This window comes from Setaria viridis, chromosome 2 (genome assembly GCF_005286985.2).
Source record: "Setaria viridis chromosome 2, Setaria_viridis_v4.0, whole genome shotgun sequence".
Taxonomy (NCBI): domain Eukaryota; kingdom Viridiplantae; phylum Streptophyta; class Magnoliopsida; order Poales; family Poaceae; genus Setaria; species Setaria viridis.
This window is the reverse complement of record NC_048264.2, coordinates 4275546-4292113: the sequence shown is the minus strand read 5'-3', so window position 1 is coordinate 4292113 and position 16568 is coordinate 4275546. Positions and strand designations below refer to the sequence as shown.

General features: G+C 46.9%; 2 protein-coding genes across 2 annotated transcripts; one reads left to right on the top strand and one right to left on the bottom strand.

The window, feature by feature from the left end:
* The first annotated feature begins 6524 nt into the window (after nucleotides 1-6524).
* Nucleotides 6525-7624, top strand: LOC140221790 (uncharacterized). Its single transcript, XM_072291758.1, has 2 exons — nucleotides 6525-7083; nucleotides 7167-7624. The coding sequence occupies exons 1-2, from the start codon at nucleotides 6540-6542 to the stop codon at nucleotides 7622-7624; spliced, it is 1002 nt and encodes a 333-aa protein (XP_072147859.1). The 5' UTR covers nucleotides 6525-6539.
* Nucleotides 7625-13467: 5843 nt separating this feature from the next.
* On the bottom strand, nucleotides 13468-15419 carry LOC117842090 (large ribosomal subunit protein P2A). Its single transcript, XM_034722439.2, has 4 exons — nucleotides 15260-15419; nucleotides 14592-14680; nucleotides 13913-14136; nucleotides 13468-13677 (listed from the first exon to the last, which is right to left on the bottom strand). Exons 2-4 carry the CDS (start codon nucleotides 14677-14679, stop codon nucleotides 13651-13653), a joined length of 339 nt encoding a protein of 112 aa, XP_034578330.1. The 5' UTR covers nucleotide 14680; nucleotides 15260-15419; the 3' UTR covers nucleotides 13468-13650.
* Nucleotides 15420-16568: the final 1149 nt, after the last annotated feature.

The following is a 16568-nucleotide window of genomic DNA, read 5'->3' as shown; positions in this document are numbered from 1 at the left end:
GTCAAATCATGGACTAATTAGGCTTAATAGATTCGTCTCGCAAATTAGCCTCCATCTGTGCAATTAATTTTATAATTAGTCTATGTTTAATACTCCTAATTAGTATCTAAACATTTGATGCGATAGGAATTTTAGGAGGTCCCGAAGAACCAAACGGCCCTTAGTGTAATCAGAGAACTAACCTAGCACATGCCATGCTCCCCGGACAATCTGCCTGCCTTTGACAGTGCTCCTAAAACAAAGTCAGCATGTGGATGGAGTCGGGGCTTGCGTGGACCGTAGGTGCGGATCATTTGACTACTAGTAGTAGCACTAGTACCGACTACCGAGTAGACTTTTAGCAGTCGAGTGCAAGGAACGACGACCAGTGGCGCCAAAACTGCCAAAGTGAAACGAGAACAGAGCACAAGACAAGACATCTGTAGGCAAGAAAAGGAAGAGGGAGGGGAAGAAAAGAGAAGGGAGGCCCAGGGAGGGAGGCAGAAGACATCGGCCGCTGAAACGAAACGTGGATTGTTTTGTCTGGCCAAAGGCGAAAGCGGTTTGTTTACTCTGTCTCCGTCATCTAGGACTAGGAGCGCTTTGGACTCGGGCAGGCAGCCGAGGTCGTCTCGCGCGGGACGGACAGAGACTTTTGTCCCCCTCCTCTCCGGCTCTCCGCTGCAGTCTCCACCGCAGCGCGCGCGCGCATTTCAACGCGCTGCAGCTGCTCTGCGGCCTGCGCTGACAGCGAATGATTGCCGGCCGCATGCCGCCGAGCCACCACGACAACAAAAGTTGGTGACAACCTCAGTCAGTCTGGCCTCCTAGCTAGCTAGTAGTCCATCGTGGCGAACTATTAAGCTGCCATCTGTTCATCTGCCACAATCGGAGTAGACAACTTAGGCCAGGTTTAGTTACCTCCAAACTCCCAACTTTGACACTATGAAAAAGAAGATTTCCCATCATATCAAACTTAGGATACATGCATGGAGTACTAAATGTAGACGAAATCAAAAACTAATTGCACAGTTTTGTTGTACTTTGTGAGACGAATCTTTTGAGCCTAATTAGTCAATATTTGAACAATAATTCACAAATACAAACGAAACGCTACAGTGTGCTATAGTGCTACAACAGTAATTTTGCATCTCCAAAGTTAGACAACTAAACAAGGCTTTACTCCAAGTTAGGAGATAGCAGGTAGCTCAAAGTTAGGAGAGAGAGTAGAGGGAACACATGCAGCAGGGAGCTCAGAGCTCGGTGCAGTGAGAGGGAGGGGTTTTGGGAGACGGGCGAGATGTTGCTTTTTTACTGCTCATTGAGTAAAATAATGTTTCTACTAGCTCAACGCTGCTGGTCCGTCGGAGAAGCCCTCAGTGAATGTCAACTGTAATGGGAAAGAAAGCATCGGCATGTCTGAACAATCACAAGTACTGTATTTCACTACACATCTTGAGGCTGGCTAGCTGATGGCTCCAGGCATCATCACCTCTCTGCCTTCTGAAGCTGAAGCATGCAACTGTTGAGACTGAAACAAAGACCTTGGTCGTCCATCTTTGGCCACGCAATCCGCCTCGTGATCCGCGATCAAGGACCCCCTCCCTGACTCGCACGGGCTGGCATGGCGGCAGAGAGGACACTCACTGCCCGGCCGGCGGCCGAGCGCGAGCATGGCCCGGCACTTAGCCGTCAGCAAGATTTGTATAAAAGAATTCAAAAGTGTTCGGATAAGGGCAATCAAATGGCATTCTCACCCTCCTGCCGTACGTGTCATATTACATGGCCACGATTTCCATAGTCCAACTGCATGTCGTCGTCGCCAATATTTTTGGTGTCGCGATCCTGTAGCGAGCGCATGGCCAGGAGGAGACGCCTGCTTCTAAGTTCTTAGTGATGATTCTCAGTAGCAAGCTAGGCCCGGAGTTGGAGAAGTCGGTAACTACCAATAGTCACCCCGTTCCAACATGTACCATCAGTTTGAGGCGCCAAACATCGATGAATGGAGCGAGAGTTATGACATGCATGTACCATCAGCATTTTTTTACTCCCCTTGCCTATTTATTCATTTTATCTGCTTAACAACTTAAGCAAAATTTAGGCTTAATTTACCCTCACACCCCCTCACCCAACTTTATAAGTTGAATTTCTGAGCAGATATAGAACATGACGTCTTACGTTAAAAATTATACTAAGAATTTTTCATAATTATTTTCATAGGTCATGAACATTTAATGCAAAATTAATCTTAGATATACAAAATCGTATGGAAAGTAATTAATCATGAAAACTTTTAACGTATTTGTCTGACGGGGAGCATCATGTTACAAGTCAACTAACAAAATCTGAAATTAAAACTCAACTTGTGCACGGAGAAAGAAAAAAGCTAAATCTAATTAAGGGGTAGATTAGACCGACTGAAATAATTCATGGGAATAAAGTGAGTCTAAATTTTTTTTCGAAAGTTAAGTGAAGAAGTGAATTAGCGAGCGGGAGTAAAATGGTTTTTTTCCTTTTGGAAACCCAATAAGTACGTGTTCCTCCAACCTGGTCTGGTGGTACGAGACGAAACAGCACGCCATGTATCGATAAGGTGAGGTCCCTGCCTACGGACGGCACAACAGGGCAGCGGCAAGTGTTGGTGAAAGTGACGGCGCCGCGCGCGTCGTCTCGTCGCCTCGCCGGCCGTGTGGCTGTCTTTTCCCCGGCCGCGCGCGCCAATTCTTTTGGGCTCTCCCGCGCCGCCCTCTGCTTCTGCCTTCTGCGCACCGCAGCTGCAGCCTGCAGGCTGCAGGCTGCAGCAGGTGTGTCGCAGGCAGCTGAGAGCCTGAGAAGCAGAAGCCGCGTGGTGCGAGGGATCCGCACCGCAGGGGATAAGAAGAAGCCCGTGCGCCACCTGCAGCAGAGGCCGCGTACATCACGTGACGGCGAACGAAGAGTGATCCTTAGGCCTGTTTGGTTAGCATTGCTTATAAATAAGCAACTTATATTTAAGCAAATAAGTTGCTTATAACCCAAACACCCTTGCTTATAGACTTGCTTATAAGTTGCTTATGCATAAGCAAATAAGCAAGTTTGGAGCTGCTTATTTTGCTTATGGGGTACTCTTTACCCCCTACCCTCCCCTACTTTTCTCTCTCTCCCCCACTTTTCTCTCTCCCCCGTCTTCAATCCTCCGCCAGATCCACTTCTCTCTTGTTCTCCCACCCCGGCGCCACGCCCGATCTCCGCCCGCCGCTCCCTCCCCGCCGCCGCCGCCGGCCTCCGCGCGCCGCTCACGCGTCGGCCCGCCGCTCCCGGCCTGCCTCCTACGCCGTTCTCCGCGCGCAGCTCCCGCCCAGCCGCCGGCGCGGGACTCGGCGCGCCGCACCCGCCCCGGCCCGCCGCTTCCGCCCCGCCTCCGCCGGCGGCCTCCACGCGCCGCCGGTTTCTCGCTCCCGCACCGCCAACGCCGCCAGGATCCGCGCGCCGCTCCCGCCCCGGCCCTCCGCTCCTGCCCCGGCCCGCCGCTCCCGGCCCGTCGCCTGCCTCCGCGGCCCACCGCCCGCCTCCGCGCCCCACCGCCCGCCTCCGCCCACCGCTCCCTCCTACCCTCGTTTGTCTCTCGCCCTCGTCCGCACTCTCTCCGCCCGATCCCCTTTCTCCCTCCCCCCGTCCGCACTGTTTTCCCCTAGATCCCCTTTCTCTCTGTCTTCCTCTTCCCCGGCGCCAAGTCCCCTGCGCCATCCCTCCTTCCGCGCCCCCGGCAGTGAATCTTCTCCGGTCGTTTCCACTCCGTCCGCCCCTGCGCCATCCCTGAAATCATGGACGGTTACCGTGATTTCTTTTCACAGGGGGCCTCATCCTCGGCAGGTCCTTCCTTCCGTCAACCCCATGGCGTATCCAACCCCGATGAGTTGGAGCTCCTGTCTCAATGGCCTGAGCAACCACGTACAACTCCTACTGTTTCTGCGGGGAGGGTTGGGATGGAGAATCTCGATCTAAACTCGCAGCAAGAAGATTTCCCCTACATCGAAGAGTACTCGGCATTACTCGATCGTGGAAGAGGCCGTGCCGATGGCGGGAGAGCAGCATCGTTTCAACCTCCCCGTCAAAGCGCAAGTGGTATTCCAATTGGACGGGGAAGGAGTGCTGGACGAGGTTCTGGCCGTGGTCGTGGAAGAAGTGTCAGCGCATCACATTCGCCGCCCGCAGGTTGGTGTAGTTGTTTGGTCCTCTACTTCTTTTTGCATAAGACGCTTATATGGTTAAGGATCATATTTTTCTTCTTTGTTAGCCTATCAGTCAAATATGGTCGCTGAATTTGTAGTACTTTAGTTCAATTGCCATTCTTATGTACAAAATAGTACCCTTTCTGATACTATGACTTTTGTTAAGAGTAACAGTAGAAATCAGTGAACAGAGTTATGTTTTGGATCCCAAACATGTGTTCATAGTTCAAACCTACCATAATTTGTGATGGTAGACAGTATATGGTCTGGCAAAGCTTGTATCTAGGGATTTTCATCATTTATGTTTTACCCTTTAAGCAATGTAGACATATAGTGTTTACTTCTTGTGTATGTGGCATGCCTTTTTTCTTTGTAATAAAAAACATTTCTGGTAGTCATGGGCATGCATATCTTGTACAATAAACTAGACTGCACAAGTAATAGGAAGGTTGTATTTATTTTTTGGCCAGACATATTAGGGAATTAGTTATGTATGTTAAATTTATTTCTGAGTTATTTATTTTCAACACTGTAGGGGCAAGTCCTCCCCTCCGTCAATCATTAAGGGGGAGGTTATCTCAATTTCGAGGCGTCAGACGTGGTGCCTCTAAATTGGGTGCAACACACTGTCCATCGTTCACCAACCTGGTGGATGACGAAGATATTGATGACGAAGATGTTGACTCCTTTCCTTCTGTAAGGACACTTATCTCAGCTAGTTATGTGTGAACATGTGTGTTGCATAAGTACATTTTGAGCTATATGTTTCTTTCCATGTTATGTGTTAGAACAATTATGACAAGGCGAATTGGAGCGCAGAAAACACCAGTATATTTTGTGAACTCTGTGTTGAGCAAATGAGGCTAGGAAATAGCCCAGGTGGGAAGATTAACTCTAGGGGTTATAAAGAAATTGCACGAAAATTCAACGAGAGGACAGGCCTGAACCATGCTCCCAAACAATTCAGAAATAGATGGACAACATGCAAGAAACTATATGAATTCTATAAGTTTGTGATGTCACAGTCAGGACTAGGTAGGAAAGCAAATGGTGCCATTCTAGCTTCCGACGAGTGGTGGGAGACCAACCTTAAGGTATTACGGTTTCCTAAACAAATATAAAACCCAGTTGTTTATGTTTGTGATAGGTTCTAATTGTTGTTTCTTTTTTTGTTGCAGTATTTCAGTTCGGAGTGCCAATTATTTTCAAGATATATGCCTGACTATGTTGATGACTTACAAGAAATGTACCAGAAGGTGGTAGTGGATGGAAATTCGTCTACCATTGCAGGAAATGTAGCTGCTGAAGGTATTGACCTTGAGAAAGAGGTTATTGATTTACCAGAAGATGATGTTATGTTACCAGATGATGGACCTGAAGACTACGCTAGCCCACTGAGTAATAGCAGTCGAAAGAGGAGTTCTAGCACAAAGGACACCGCATGTAGTCCACCAAAGAAGGGGAAAAATCAGTTTCTAAACATATTCAAAGGCCTTGTGCACACAATGAAAGCTGAAAGCTCTGACGACACCGAGGCAATAAAGCTGAAGCAGAGGGACATGGAGTTAAGGCTGAAGCAGAAGGAGATGGAGATGAAGCAGAGGGAGATGGAGATGAAGCAGAGGGCAATGGAGATGGAGTACAGGAGGAAAAATGAGGAAATGGCCGGTTATGAGGTACAGGAATGCATCAATAAGGCAATAGAATGTGGAGCTGAAGAAGGTACAGAGGAATTTTTCGTAGCCATTGAGTTGTTTAGGGACAAATACAACCGGATGGTTTTCTCCCAGATGAAGTCAAATGAGGCAAGGTTCACTTGGCTACAAATGAACGTCACGAGGAACAAGTGAAGATACTGAGCACTATTTGCTTTAGATGCTTGAGGGGAACTTTTAAATAAATTGTGAAATATTTGAACTGTATTGATTTGTGAACCTTTGTTATGTGTGAACCCTCTCTATATGTGTGAACCTTTGTTATGTGTGAACCCTCTCTATATGTGGCATTTGATTTATTTGTCATTCCATTCCTATCATGTCCATAGTTTTATGTGTCATGTCCTGTTATGTGTGAGCCACTTTAGTTTTTTTTTAGTAGTGAACATGAACTCTGATGGATTTTATTTTGATTGTACAGATTCTTCCTTTTCACAGTTCTTCGTCTTCTGATGGGGAAGAAGAATTGCTGCTTAGAAGGAAGAAGAAGAGGAGGCAACTTGCTACTATTTGTGCAGCTTTCGGTATGTACTATTACACCACATACCTAGACAAAGCTAAATATAGGATTGCAAACCAAACTGGTTATGAATGGGTTGTTAGTACATTACAGAATAGGACATCTTGCTACAACATGTTTAGGATGAATAGAGATGTGTTTGATAGTCTACACAATATCCTAGTCCAATCATATGGGTTGAAGTCAACAAGGAGGATGACATCAGTAGAGGCTTTAGCTATGTTTTTGTGGATTTGTGGTGCGCCTCAAAGCATGAGGCAAGCTGAGGATCGTTTTGTTAGGTCTACTGAAACTTGCAGTAGAAAGTTTGAGAAGGTATTGCACTGTTTGTGCAAGCTAGCAGGTGACATCGTTAAACCAGTTGACCCAACATTTAGTACTGTGCATCGTAGACTGCAGTCACCACGGTTCTCCCCCTACTTTGATAATTGCATTGGAGCAATAGATGGAACACATGTGCCTGTTATTGTGCCAGTGGACAAGGTTGTCCAATATACGGGCCGACATGGGTACACCAGCCAGAATGTCTTAGCAATATGTGATTTCGACATGAGATTTACGTTTGTTGTCGCCGGATGGCCTGGATCGGTGCATGACATGAGAGTCTTCAAAGATGCATTGATCAAGTACGGCGACAAGTTTCCTCATCCTCCAGAAGGTTCTTCCCTATTCTATGTTCCCATAGTAGTCACCATGTCTATCTATTGGTTGAGTATAACACGAAAATTAATTATTGTGCAGGGAAATTTTATTTGGTGGACTCTGGGTACCCAAATAGACCGGGATACCTAGCACCATACAAGGGGACGAAATATCATATCCCAGAGTTTCGACAAGGACCACTCCCTAGAGGTAAAAAAGAGCTTTTCAATTATGCCCATTCATCACTAAGGAATGTGATTGAGAGGTCTTTCGGAGTTTTGAAAAATAAATGGCGTATTTTGCGTGATTTACCGGCATATCCAATGCCAAAGCAAAGCAACATAATTATCGCTTGCATGGCAATTCATAACTTCATTAGAGAGAGTACACTTGCTGATGTGGACTTTGAGAGGGCGGATAACGATGAATCCTATGTGGCGCCTGCGGACGCATCGTCGTCACAAAACAATGCTGATACTAGTCAACATGGGGATGAAGATCAAGACATGAACCAATTTAGGGATTGGATTGCCGATGGACTCTCCAGTATATCTTAGCTTCCTTTGTTTTGTAACGATGTTACTTGTACAATGTTGAACAGCATTTGATTTGAATAATAAATTTGGCTCCCAGCACCGTGGCAGCCAAATGAAAGCCGGAAAAAAAAAATTAACCTCCCATATGGCTACTGAATTGGCGCATGAATATAAAACCTCCCTGGAGCAAATTCTGGCGCCAATTCCATCTTCCCTCTCTGGCGCACACGATAAGAATTTCTAGCGCCAAGGCTCTGGCGCCTAGTCTGCTTCTGGTGCCCAGGAAACCTTCTGGCGCCAACGCTAGGAGCTAGTTTGGCGCCACTTTTGCTCTGGCGCCAGGGACTAGGAAGGTAAGAGAATTAATTAGGGGTAGAGGTGAATGGAGTGGACCAGGGGTAAATGTGTCAATACCACTCTCATTTATTGCAAATAAGCAACCCAAACCAAACACCTAGACTTATAAATAAGCAACTACAATAAGCAAATAAGCAACTTATTTATAAGCAATCCTAAACCAAACAGGCCCCAAGGTTTGCTTCTGACATGACAATGTGGTACTACTATCCTATCCTGTATCAGAAGTTACTGCTACTACTCTACTAGCTAGATGACAGTAATCTATTCTCCTGCCTGCCGTGGATCCGATCAGGACGCGTACGTACGTATCACCCGCAACGGTACCGTTAAGCTTTCTACGAGGCTTCCACGCAGCAAAGAGAAGCGAGGAGAGAGAAGCGCTGCCGCTAGAGCTGACAAGGGCTGCTAGCACGTGCCCCCGTGCCAAGCGGATCCGACCAGGTGCTCAGCTTCATCCTCTCTCTCTGCTTCGTCATCTCCTCGTCAGGACCTCGCATTCCGGCCAGCTTCGCGGGGAGTTGCGAGGGTGCGTCGGCGGCGGGAGCGGTGCAGGGCGAGACAAGGCGCCGACGGTGAGGCGTGCATAACTGCCGGCCGAACCTCAGCCGCCGTCACATACCTGGCACGGGGCAAACTCGGGCGCGGTCGTCGGAGGAGGCCAGGGCGCAGGTGGGGCGCACGGCCTTCAAGCGGACCCCGCCACTGCCGTCGGCGCGGGGCAAGCCCGGGCTTGGCCGTCTGAGGACCCTGTCATCCCCACCCACACGGTTCCCCACGCCGAGCTCCCACGGGCAAGGCGGAGCAGCGCGGCCTCCAGTTGGGGCGGAGCTTGGCCTCGGCGCGGCAAAGGCGATGAAGAGTCCGGCAGGTAGCGAAGCGGTCGGGGGAAGCGGGGGCCGGCGCGTCGGCCGGGCGGAGGTACAGGGCGACGACGCGAGCATATGCGGGGGGCAGCGGTCAGCAGGCTCGGGCGCAGGGGTGAGGGCCTGCCACGACGCTGGGAATGCGCCGCTGCTGTCGCAGGACCCGCCAGTGGTGGTGCTCGGCTCGGCAACCGGCGCGCATGCGGGCGGGCCTGGCAGAGGCCTAGCATGGGTCCACTGGCGGGCATGCTGCCAGCTAGCGCGCATGACGCTAGCTGGCGGTGGAGGCCACTGAAGCGGGCCTACCGGCGAGCAGCGGCGGACGGAGCTCGGAGGTGCAGGTGTGCTGTGTGGTGCCAACTTTGGGGAAGATACGGAGTAGACGGGGAAGGGAATTCCATGGGGGAAGAGACGGTGGGGGAGGGAGAGGAGGAAGATTGGAAAAAGAATACGTGGGTCCCACTAAATAAATGTTGTAGTCAGTTTATTGGGTGACTTGTCTACAAGAATTATCTGTGATGTGTACAAGTTAGAGAGAGCTTACTCTCTATAGCCATTGTGGGTGCCCTTAACCTACTGTTGGCCGGAATACTAGCAGTATGGTGTGCATCCAGTAGTTTCAGATAATCTTGTTTGGTAGGACTCTAGCTTCAGCTAAAATGACTTTGGCTGTGACTTTATTGTTGGAGTGAGTTTTTTTAATGGAACCGTTTTGAAAAACATTTAGCAAAATGGCTTCTCCTCTCTCTTAGTGAAGGGATGCAATAGGTCAATATTCAATATACCCTTGCATTGAATTGGTTGTATCCATATGTTTTATATTTTTCTCAAGTAGCCCAGGCGACGCCGGGGCGTAAAGAAATACGAGTACAGTTGCTACGGCTGCCACCGTACCGTACCACTACCATCTGCGCAGCAGGAGTACACCACTGTGCGTACAGCCTCGGATTGAAGTTTCTATGAGCCGTGCGTGATGCCTAAAGGGCATGTATGCCTGACTCCGGTTGGATTATTGTCGATTCGCCTCATCAAGCCATGAAACACAGATGCGACATGAAGGAGAGAGGCAACTTTTGAGGTAGGCCAGTGACCAGGCCAATCGAGATGTTCATGTCTGGTGGGGGCTTGAAGGTGAGTTGAGACTTTTGAGAGCAAGGGAACATACTCTATCCGTCTCATTGCTTGATTCATTTGATAACTATCAATTACTCACTTAACAAAGTTACTGGTTTGCTAGAAGTGCAGGTCGTTACATATATGCAGCAATGGTAACTGCGCTATCGAAACATTCACGTCTGGTGGCACTTGAATGTGGGTTGATAAGAAGTTAAAGAAAGGGAAAAATATGGAAAAATTGAATGGGAAATAAACATATATAGACCCTTTTAGATTACTTCCTGCATGCTTCTCCATAATTCTTATAGAACCGTATACACCAAACACTATGTTAATTAAGCTAGGAGATCCCATTATGACAAATAATGAAAGAAATGAATTCATGCTTGCACTTTGGCTTCGAAATGTAGATCAAGCAAATAAAATGTAGATCCATGTGGTAAAAGGAAGATGAACTGTGTTGAAAGAAGCTCCTAATGTTATTATTTGAGTTCATCTCATAGCTAGGTTCCAAATGACACGTTCTACAGTTCCAATGCATGCAACATTTTCACCATTTTTTAAAGATGGGGATCAAAACTAGGTGAAAATCCTAAATTTGCACCTATATTTTCCTACAAGCTGAGTACTTCCAAGTGCGTACTTTCTCCCCTTTTCGATTCAGTAGTTTATCATTCTTTGTGATGTTACTAAAAAAAGGGATAAGACATCGAACAAACTACATTTTTTTATACATGCATAAATGTACAACTCTCATGCAGACGTTTAATTTAGTGAAGTATTCTCTAAGCAACAATAGACGCATGTCGAGCATGGCTACAATTAAGGGTGAACCTACAGGTGCCCTCACTCAAAATCTTCAACCTTAGTTAACTAATCAAAATTCACCATGTAAAAACTTCATAAAGTTGGCTTCCCTTGAGGTGTGCTCTCACTCAAATTTTCTTCTAGATCCGCCCCTGGCTATAATAATGATAAGGTAAAATGTAGAACGTGTCTTTCACTTAGGTGGTTAATTCTAGTCCGTGTGGGACCGAGGAAAAAAGATGCAAGAGGCCTTCTGTTTAATTGAATGATTAATACAGGGGTTTATTAATTATGTACTACTTATAATAAAACCGGAGCACATGCCGTGCTTCCCGGCCGGACAATCTGCGGCTGCGTTGATGGTGCTGTGCTGCTAAAACAAAGTCAGCTTGTGAATGGAGTTGGGGTTTGTGTGGACTCTAGGTGCAGATCATTTGACTAGTAAGAGCAACTCCAGTAATAGCTTTTAAACTAAAACCTTCAAATATCAAATGGGATTCTCTCTCTGTTTTTTACAGGCCACAAAAATATCTTCAACTCCAGTAATAGCCCTATGGATAGAGGGCTCCTAGAGACCCTCTAAGAATGGAGGGTGCAGTGGAAATTTGGAGGTCTCGCCAAAATGGAGGGGCTAAATAGAAGACCCGCTGGAGTTCGTTTATTTCACTCGATCCTCTAAACTTGGAGTAAAGGATTGTTTAGAGGGTGTGCTCCAGTTTACTCTAATAGTAGTACCCACTGGAGTAGACTTTTGGCAGTTCAACTCAAGGAACGAAGGACCAGTCCAAAACTGCCAAAGTGGAAGGAGAACAGAGCACCAGACAAAACAACTATAGGAAAGGGAAGCTGGAGGAGGGAGGGAAGAGAAGGAGCAGAAAAAGGGAAAGGAGGCCCATTTGCGCTGCGTTGGCCACCGAAACGAAAACGAGGATTGTTTTCTCTGACCAAAGCGAAAGCGGTTTGTGTTTACTCCGCTTCTCTCCGTGTATACTACGCAGCGGGCAGGCTTTTGTCCCCCTCGGCCCCTCACTGCAGCGCGCGCATTTCCACGCTGCAACTGCTCTGCGCTGACAGAGTGAATGATTGCCGGCCGCATGCCGCCGAGCCACCACCCAACAAAAATTCAGGCCTTGTTTAGTTGGGGAATTTGGGAGGTGCCAAATTACTGTTACAGCACTGTAGCACACTGTAGCGTTTCGTTTGTATTTGTGAATTATTGTCCAAATATTGACGAATTAGGCTCAAAAGATTCGTCTCGCAAAGTACAACAAAACTGTGCAATTAGTTTTTAATTTCATCTACATTTAGTACTCTATGCATGTACCGCAAGTTTGATGTGATGGGGAATCTTCTTTTTGCATAGTGTCAAAGTTGGAAGTTGGGAGTAACTAAACATGGCCTCAGTTGGTGAGAGCCTGGGCTATAGCCGTGGAATCTCACTAGTTTCTCTCTTGATCTCTTCCCTACCTACTCTTCCCCGCCTCAGTTCGGTTCCCACGGCTCCACCTGCCGGCCTCGGCCACGAGCGCTCCCGAGGCCGTGCCCCGGTGCCGTTGCTGCCCCGGCAGTGTTTTTTCGCGCCTTCTCAGCGACATCGTGCCCGGCAGGTCAGGACGTCAGGTGGTCAGCGGCCCGGTGAGTCAGTGACCGTTTTGTGGGCTGCTCACACAAGACCAGCCTCTCTATCCTCCCTCACCATTGCTGGCTGTTGGACCTCCAACGCAAATGTGTGACTGACTGACTGTTGGCCCCAAGGAGGAACTGGGGAGTAACAAACATTCTGGTGCCGTGTTGCGCCGTGCAAAACACACACGCACACCCCCCGGTGAACCCCCCTGTCATGAACCATCTTTGTTCGTGTGTCAAAACGTTAGGGGGTGTTTGGATATGAGGGGCTAAACTTTAGAGGGTCACATTGGATGTTCGAATGCTAATTAGGAGGATTAAACATGAGCTAATTATAAAACTAACTGCAGAACCCTTATACTAATTCGCGAGACGAATCTATTAAACCTAATTAATCCATTATTAGCAAATGATTACTGTAGCACCACATTGTCAAATCATGGACTAATTAGGCTTAATAAATTCATCTCGCGAATTAGACTCCGTCTGTTCAATTAGTTTTATAATTAAATTATATTTAATAGTCCTAATTAGTATCAAACATCTGATGTGATAGGTATAAACCCCTTAGGCTAACCCGGCAGCTCATCTCTTTGTTTTGTGCTAGGGAGGTAATGCTAGTTACAACGGAAAACTGCTGGTCAGCTCAAGCCCCGTACTTCCTATTTTGCTGGTTGCGGTCCACATGACACGACCCCTAATCTACAACTACTCAAGTTAAGACCAGCATCATGGTATAATCTCACTGTTAAGGTTCATTAAGGTTTAGAATGTTCAACCCTTAGTCCCAATTCATCAGTGACCAGTCACAACAACTGACGAGATATGCGACGTGAGCAGGCACGTCCAGCCACCACAAGTTTGAAGTATCTCACGTCTAGGCTTGTGAAGAGCTCGTGAAGCATTGACATCAACTTCACAGCTTTTCATTTTCAGCAATGCAAATGAGATCAAAACAGCGAGTAGCTTCAGACAGCCTCCGACTACTTGGCTGATCAACTTGAAATCCTAAGTAAGAAGGCTACTTGTAAGGAGCTTCCATACCAACACATACAAAAATGGATGAAGCAGTGGAGACGACAGCCATGAGACTTCCGTAACCAATTATAATATATTTGATAGAAAAACTCTGGTTCACCAGTAAAAACACCAGCCAGGATAGCAAGTTACAGCTGAATTACTACCTAGCAGTCATTCCACCAACATGAAACAAGGCTAGAATCCAAACATCACAACTATTTTTCCACCAAAAGAGGACTCTGATGACTGCACAGCTCAATCGAAGAGGCTGAAGCCCATGTCCTGCAAATGTATATTCAACATAGTTATGTCTCTGAATTTAGCTCGGCATCCGAAGGAGCCAAAACGATACAGAAGAATTGTTATAGTGATATAAAGATGGGCATTAGAGCATTGAAAGTTGCATATCCCTCGTTACGATATTCTAAAAAAAAGAGTTGCACGAGAGCTTCATCGTGATAGGGAATGGAAATGTTGCAAATCAAATGGGAATCGGGGGACAGAACAGTAATCTTACATCATCACTTTCTTCCTTCTCCTCAACCTTCTCTTCCTTCTTCGCCTCAGCTGCAGGAGCAGCTCCGCCAGCAGCAGGGGCAGCTGCCGCAACAGCCACACCGCCACCACCGCATGGGACTGAAGCAAACTTCTCCCTACCAGCAGCAATGAGCTCGGTAATGTCCCTGCCACTCAGTTGGGACAGCAGGAGCTCCATCTTTTCATTGTCAATTTCACAGCCAACTGCAACACACGTAAGAAATAGAAGGGGTAGGATTAGATGCTTCTGTGACACATGAATTATATGCAACAAATACATGCGAAACACTAGCACGAAACACTGGATGATCATTGAGATGTCACCAGCAATGCAAATTATGCAGACAATGGTTAAATTTGTTAAAAAAAATGCCAACTAAATGTAAACAGCCTGTTAGGGGGAAATCCTACACTCAATGAGTAGGCATGTTTTCTTTTTTCCATAAACCCAAGCAGAACTGACAATTAAAAAATACATAGGATCTGTTTCTCTCCTAGAAATGGCAGTCAGTAAAATCAGCTAACATTGGACAAAGTCACTACATTGGATATGGCAAGGCAACTCTATTGGCAAAATTGACAACTTATCTTATTTATAAAGCCAATCAGAATATTGGGTCTATCATTTCTTCAAATGGCAGTCAGTCAAGTCAAGTTACCTGACTCCAGAATGGCAGACAGATCCTCCGCAGAGGGGCTGGGGTTGCCAGCGAGGACAGCAAGCAGATAGGCAGCAACAAACTTCATCCTGCTCAACCATGGAAAATCAATGTCACAGTTAGTTCAGGAATTTCAAATACATGACAAAGTGACAAATCAACCTACAATCAAATTAACAGAGCACCATGATTCTAACCGAATGGAAAAGTCAGGCATGTATATGCTAACAATAAAGTTTTCAAACTACAAGGCAGTGCCACCACAGAACAATATTGCAATAATCAGAAAAGAAGAGTATGTAGGCCAGCCCTGGATGCCTCTAGTGAAACATTGTAAATGCCTACCACAGAACGCTACTATACATTTGTGCCGAAGATTGAAGAACCGGAGGAACTGAAGATTCAGAGACATTTCAAAACGTTTCTAGCAAACCATAATGCTCAATTCACAGTATCAGAATCCAGCGCAAAGAAACAACATCTCACCCGAACCGCAACCATAGCACAAACACCGATGACTAGAGTTTTCCATTTCACCACAGTAACATCTACTACGACGCAACAGCATCAGCAAGCACGCATCTTGAGCCTGGCCTAGCAACAACAGCAGCCCTAGAAGAACTGCCTAACAAGAGAGGGTGGATCGGCTCGGGCTCGTGGTGCATTACCTGGATCCGGGAGGGGGAGGAGCCCGCGAAGACGAGGAGGTGCGGTGCAAGCGCGGCGGCGGCGGAGTGCTCAGCGGTCTCTAGGGTTTCTACGCGGCGGCGGAGGGGGGAGCAAGGCGGGGCTGCAGTTTTATACTGCGGATGGCCTGGGCGAACCGCGATCTGGGCCGTCGATTTGATATCGGAAGGCGCATCTACCACCATGCTCAAGCCCGTGGCGTCCTCAGACGTTGATCAGGCAACCGACGGCTCGCTACGATCCTTTGTAATCATGGGCCTCTCTCCTGCTGTGTGGACGTGCAGCTCAACTCTACTAATAGTTAATGGGCTTATAGCCGGCCCAACTCCAATTTGCCGTACTGTAGGCGAATCAAAAGTGTGGCCCGGTAAAGGGCAAGGCATCACACACTCCCAGAGGGTAAAAAACGGCTCTATGATGTTTGACATCACACACTCCAATTGACATCACCTACAGAGGGTAAAAAATCTAGGTTGGATGTTTCAGTTTCATAATTTTTTGAAGCTATGCATATCTAGTTCCAAGTGATACAACAATTCTCTGCTATGCAATCACACATATTCATGCAACGGAGAAACGATTTTGGTGCCACACACCAACGGCTTGCAGCGCTTTCTTTGATACGGAACGTTGATGTATTAGTATATACTAACATGAAGGGGTGTTTGGATATGAGGTACTAAACTTTAGGAGTGTCACATCGGATATTCGGACGCTAATTAGGAGGACTAAACATGAGCTAATTATAAAACTAACTGCAGAACCCCTATACTAATTCGTGAGATGAATCTATTAAGCCTAATTAATCCATCATTAGCAACTGGTTACTGTAGCACCACATTATCAAATCATGGACTAATTAGACTTAATAGATTCGTCTCGCGAATTAGACTCCATCTGTGCAATTAGTTTTATAATTAGACTATATTTAATACTTCTAATTAGTATCTAAACATCCGATGTGATATGTCCTAAAGTTTAGGAGGTGTTTCCCAAACACCCCCAAAGTACATGAGATCCGTCTCACCACGACGCGCTCAACTCGTGCCATCCACGAGTTTGCGCGTCGTGACGAGCTAATTATAAAAACTTTGGCCTCGTCGTGGATGCAGCACGGCTCAGGCCTTAACGCCTTATGCAAGTTAACAATTAGTACTCTAGCTAAAAAGCTAATTGAAGACACGATTAACCCAACAATGCGGTAGAGGAATAATGGAAAACGAAAATGCGACAGAGGGACGAAAATGGAATTAGGAAGTTCCCTCAGGAGGTTCCTCAAATTCTCGATGC

What these genes read in the sequence shown, in the direction of transcription:
- LOC140221790 (XM_072291758.1), top strand. Translation starts at nt 6,540, where the DNA reads ATGTTTAGGATGAATAGAGATGTGTTTGATAGTCTACACAATATCCTA. An exon ending in GTTTCCTCATCCTCCAGAAG is followed by an intron (nt 7,084 to 7,166) that starts GTTCTTCCCTAT and finishes ATTATTGTGCAG; the next exon opens with GGAAATTTTATTTGGTGGAC.
- LOC117842090 (XM_034722439.2), bottom strand. Translation starts at nt 14,679, where the DNA reads ATGAAGTTTGTTGCTGCCTATCTGCTTGCTGTCCTCGCTGGCAACCCC. An exon ending in GTCTGCCATTCTGGAGTCAG is followed by an intron (nt 14,137 to 14,591) that starts GTAACTTGACTT and finishes CGTGTGTTGCAG; the next exon opens with TTGGCTGTGAAATTGACAAT. An exon ending in AGAAGGAAGAAAGTGATGAT is followed by an intron (nt 13,678 to 13,912) that starts GTAAGATTACTG and finishes ATACATTTGCAG; the next exon opens with GACATGGGCTTCAGCCTCTT.